The sequence below is a fragment of the Sinocyclocheilus grahami genome, unplaced genomic scaffold, assembly GCF_001515645.1.
Source record: "Sinocyclocheilus grahami isolate Dianchi unplaced genomic scaffold, SAMN03320097.WGS_v1.1 scaffold1082.1, whole genome shotgun sequence".
NCBI classification, from domain to species: domain Eukaryota; kingdom Metazoa; phylum Chordata; class Actinopteri; order Cypriniformes; family Cyprinidae; genus Sinocyclocheilus; species Sinocyclocheilus grahami.
In genome coordinates this window covers 365502-370501 of record NW_015506261.1, presented here as the reverse complement: position 1 = coordinate 370501, position 5000 = coordinate 365502, and the positions used below count along the sequence as shown (strand labels likewise).

Here is a 5000-nt window from a genome sequence, read left to right as displayed (position 1 = left end):
AGAAGTACTGTAATCATAACCTGATGTGTAAACACTCAAAATTGTTTCCTACCGTAAATATATCAAAACGTAATGTTTGATTAGTAATATGCATTGCTAAGAACTTCATTTGAGCAGCTTTAAAGGCGATTTTCTCAATATGTTGATTTTTTTGCACCCTCAGATTCCAGATTTTCAAATAGTTGTATCTCAGCCAGATATTGTGCTATCCTAACAAGCTCATTTATCCAGCTTTCAGCTGATCTATAAATCTCAATTTCACAAAACTGACCCTTATGACTGGTTTTGTGCTCCAGATAATAAAAACTAAATCTGACTAGTATTGCGGTGAACTGGGTGTGTGAACACGGATGCGGTCTGTGTTTGTGTGTGATATATCAGATGGAGTGGGTGGAGTGTGGAATGCTGGGATCTGTGTGGGCGGGCCTAGAATCCCAGCGCGAGCCGTGATTGGCTGCGACGGACAGTGGGCGGAGAACAGAATCAAAGAGTGCAGTGTTGATGTGTGTGTGTGTTTGACCCTGCATGTTTACATGTGTTTGCGTGTCACATGGGAACACACACACACTCGCGTCCCGAGACTGGAGATCCGGCTCAGACAGGTGGACTTCCACCCCAGATTACTCTAATCCATCCGCTGCTGCTGGGATTTCTGGGATTGACGGATTACAGTTCAGAAGCCGGCGGGCGTCTCGTGATGAAGGAGCTGAAGGAACGTCACTGAGGTCTCACCAAGACTCCAGGACGCTAGTAACTTCACTGCATTTTTTAGTGAAATGAACGGTTCTCAGTTCGTTCTCTGCCGTGCATTTTCTTGTCTTTTTTGTAGTCAATTTTAATTGCATCCGGTTTTAGCTTAGTATTATTTATATACTATTGTAGTTTCATTCATATTTCAAATTGCCTTTAATTTAGTTGCATTTTAGTATAATTAGTTTGAACATGGTGTTAGTTTTTATTTATTTTCTAGTCAGTAATTTAGTGCTTCAACGTATTTCAATTAGTTGCCATGGCAACAGTTCTAATTTTCATTTCTGATTGTTCATCTAATATTTGTTTGATTATAATTCCAGCTTTATTTCTATTAACAGAAATGCTTTTTATTAGTTTTAGTTTTAGTTAATAATAATAACCCTGAGTGCATTGCTGTTTTCAACTCGTGTATTAAATGTACAAAGTGTGAAATTTAAATATTAATATTGAAATAAATTATTTTTATTCAGTTTTTATTTATTTGCAGTGCAGTTTAGTTAGCTGACAAGTTGACAAGCAATATTTATATTTAATCTAATTTCATTTCAATTAGCAGCGACAACAAAAAAAACTAAATAGTTTGACTTTGGTTTTAGTTAACGATAATGAGTGCATTGCTGTTTTCAAGTTTAGTTTTATTACTTGTATGAAGTTTAAAATGTAATACAGTCACTGATTTTTATATAAATATTTGAATTTAATTTATTTTTATTCATTTTAAGGTCTAGTTAGTCGTTTTAGTGCTGTAGCTTGAATTTATTTCAATTATTTGCCAAGGCAACATTTCTAATTTTCATCTGGTTTAAGTTTTTCATCCAACATTTAGATGTTAGACAACCGCTGATGACGGACAGCGGCGTCTAAGAATGACTGTTCGTCCTGCGCCACAGTAAATCTCGCTCTTGTTCTGCTGATGCGAGTGTTTAGTTTTGGTGAATGAGTCAGATCCTGCCCGGATGTTTCTGAACTGGGTCGGAGGAAACAATTACACAATGACTCTTCCTGATGGCGCGTGAAGTCAACTACGATTGTGCTTCCTCTCCATGTGTTTGCGTGTGATCTGCACCATGTTTGTCAACGTACGCAAGATGGTGTCCATTTTCGAAAGCAAAAAACAGCCTCGTCCTCTGTCACTCCCTCCGTGTGAACAAACACAGAGAGAGAACGAGAAAACAAGCCTGACCTCGGAGCCCCGCCCCTCCTCGCTGAGCCCCGCCCCCTCAGCTGTGGTTCATAGGCCACGCCCCCACGCAGGAGAACGAGTGCGAGACGCCGGAGGAGTTCGAAGGGTTCGGGATTCTTGGCCGACGGGGAAGATCGATTACTATCCGAGGGCCAGTCGCTTGGCGGTTTCCATGGAAACCAAAGAGCCAATCAGCAGCAAGCACTCGCCACGTGTACCATCCAAAAACACAATTTCTGGCCTCGGAACATCGTCCATGCCAAAACAAGAGCAAATGTGTTCATCCAAACCCAGCTTCTCATGCACAGAAACACACATAGCTCCACCTGCTGGTCAGATCCCAGAAAATAATCCCGGATCGTCCTGCGTTAGCGATCGGAAATGTCAGAATCCCGTTTGGAGTTCATTGTCTTCCTCTGTGAGAGCAGAAAGGGGCGGGGCTAATACTCACACACGGAAGCCACTCCCCTCTGACTCCACCCTCCTTTCCCTCCTGCTGTTCTTCCACAGGTAACTGGGTTAGTTCGGTCTGTGCGTAATGCTGTGACTTGAGGTTTTCTTTGGGTGGTTTATGATGTATTTGTGGTCGTGGAGACTGAGAGCGTTGTGTGCTGCTGTTATGAGAACCATGTGCTGGCCAGAGTGTTCAGAACAATAGCATCAGTGTTACACACATACAGTCAGGACTGTGTGCGCTCTACTGCTGTTTAAGTCAAATAGCCTGGTTTCTACAGCACTGCAGGGTAGAGAAAGCACTGCAGCGTTTGTGCTTCAGACGTGAATGAGTCCTCAAATCATGTGTTGTTGAGACTGAGCTGCTACTGTACGTAAGTGATCTGACACACCATTTCACTTGCTAGACCTGAAAACAATTGAAAAAACTCACAGATGCACGTTGTAGGTGGGACCCAAGCCATTTCTAGAAACCTTCTAGAAACTCCAGAAATGCCCCAAAAACTGCCTAGTAACAGCTGAGAGACTGCTTAGAAACACCCTATAAACCACCTCTAAACAGCCTAGCAACCGCCTAGAAACAACATAGTAACCGCTTGTAAACATCCTAGAAACAGGATAAAACTGTTGAGAAACCATCTAGAAAAACCTAGAAACAGCCCAAAAACTGCCTAGTAACAGCTTAGAAACACCCTATAATCCACCTTTGCACAGCCTAGCAACCACCTAGAAACAACATAGTAACTGTTTGCAAACAACCTGGTATCTGCCTAGAAACTGCCTGGAAACAGCATAGCAACCGTCTAGAAATAATCTAGAAACTGCCTGGAAACAGCATAGCAACCGTCTAGAAATAATCTAGAAACTGCCTGGAAACAGCATAGCAACCGTCTAGAAATAATCTAGAAACTGCCTGGAAACAGCATAGCAACTGTCTAGAAATAATCTAGAAACGGCCTGGAAACAGCATAGCAACTGTCTAGAAATAATCTAGAAACTGCCTGGAAACAGCATAGTAAGCATAGTGTGAACTGAAAATGCGCCTAATGGAAACGCGTCAATTTCGCAAGAACTACCATATATCACAAAACAGTTTTTAAGCCCACACGAGGTGGTTTATCAGGCAATTCGAAAAAGGATTTAGCAAAACTGCAATGGAAAAGTTTAATATTTTTTTGCTTTCACAGGTCAGCTTGCGTGTCACATGATCATTCTTTCAGAAACACCTCCTACATCTCGAGTATAAGGGGATTTTCTTCTTATGTACACTGCGTTGCAGCTCCGACATGGCCATCGCGTTTCAGAGACAGACCTCTGAAACAGCATAGCAACTGTCTAGAAATAATCTAGAAACTGCCTGGAAACAGCATAGCAACCGTCTAGTTATAATCTAGAAACTGCCTGGAAACAGCATAGTTATAATCTAGAAACTGCCTGGAAACAGCATAGTAAGCATAGTGTGAACTGAAAATGCGCCTAATGGAAACACGTCAATTTCGCAAGAACTACCATATATCACAAAACAGTTTTTAAGCTCACACGAGGTGGTTTATCAGGCAATTCGAAAAAGGATTTAGCAAAACTGCAATGGAAAAGTTTAATATTTTTTTGCTTTCACAGGTCAGCTTGCGTGTCACATGATCATTCTTTCAGAAACACCTCCTACATCTCGAGTATAAGGGGATTTTCTTCTTATGTACACTGCGCTGCAGCTCCGACATGGCCATCGCGTTTCAGAGACAGACCTCTGTCGCGAGAGGAAAACAATTGTTTTTATTCGTATAACATCGGTTAACGGAAATGCGGTCAATTCGCAATAGGTTTTTATCGACATTTATAAAACATCGCAAAAGTTTTGCAAACCCAGCTAATGATTGTTTTATTTTGTGCTGAATCAGTGAGTTGACGGTTTATATACTTGATTATGGAAGTAATTAATGAAAGTTCTTTTCTGTTCAACTCTATCACAGCGGAACTAACAGCAGCATGATCGCCATCGACAACAAGATAGAGCAAGCCATGGTGAGAACATTCAGAATAATAATAATCACAGAGAATACAGATATCGTATTTGTTGTAGTAGTAATTTAAATACGTTTGACGGTTTAACTTCTGTTAAAGTGTGTTTGAGTGTGACTGCTGTAATGTGTGTGTATTCACAATATAATGTGCAGCTTAAGCAGTAGATGGCAGCACTCGCGACACCAGGGTCCCGGGTTCGAATCCCCAGGAATGCGTGCTCTGATGAGATGTGTGTGTGTCTGCAGGACCTGGTGAAGTCTCACCTGATGCTGGCGGTTCGAGAGGAGGTGGAGGTGATGAGAGAGCAGATCAAAGAGCTGTCGGAGAGAAACGCTGAGCTGGAGAGAGAAAACTACATCCTGCGAGCGCTCCGGGACAGAGACTGAGACAAGTGCATCATGGGAGATGTAGTTCAGCGTGAAAAGGGATGGTTAAACGTGTGCAGTATTGAGCGATGAGTGCCTTAAAACGCAGTAACAACTAATCAAGAAATTATTCAATAATGTTGATGACGCCCTAAACAGTGCCTATATTTATTACTGTCAGTGTGTGTGTGTGAGAGAGAGAGAGAGCGTGTGTGTGAGAGAGA

General features: G+C 41.8%; 1 protein-coding gene across 2 annotated transcripts in view; it reads left to right on the top strand.

Annotated features, from left to right (window-relative positions):
* LOC107566552 (TSC22 domain family protein 4-like) overlaps nt 1–4994 on the top strand; it is an 18525-nt gene extending 13531 nt beyond the window's left edge. Inside the window, exons 1-3 of one of the 2 annotated variants that reach the window (XM_016252019.1) lie at nt 1552–2446; nt 4360–4411; nt 4657–4994. In XM_016252019.1, the coding sequence (XP_016107505.1) occupies nt 1797–2446; nt 4360–4411; nt 4657–4797 (843 nt within the window). In that variant the 5' untranslated portion in view covers nt 1552–1796 and the 3' untranslated portion in view covers nt 4798–4994. Of the gene's footprint in view, nt 1–1551; nt 2447–4359; nt 4412–4656 lie in introns of those variants that run through there. The other variant, XM_016252020.1, reaches the window with a different exon arrangement.
* The last annotated feature ends 6 nt before the right edge of the window (nt 4995–5000 follow it).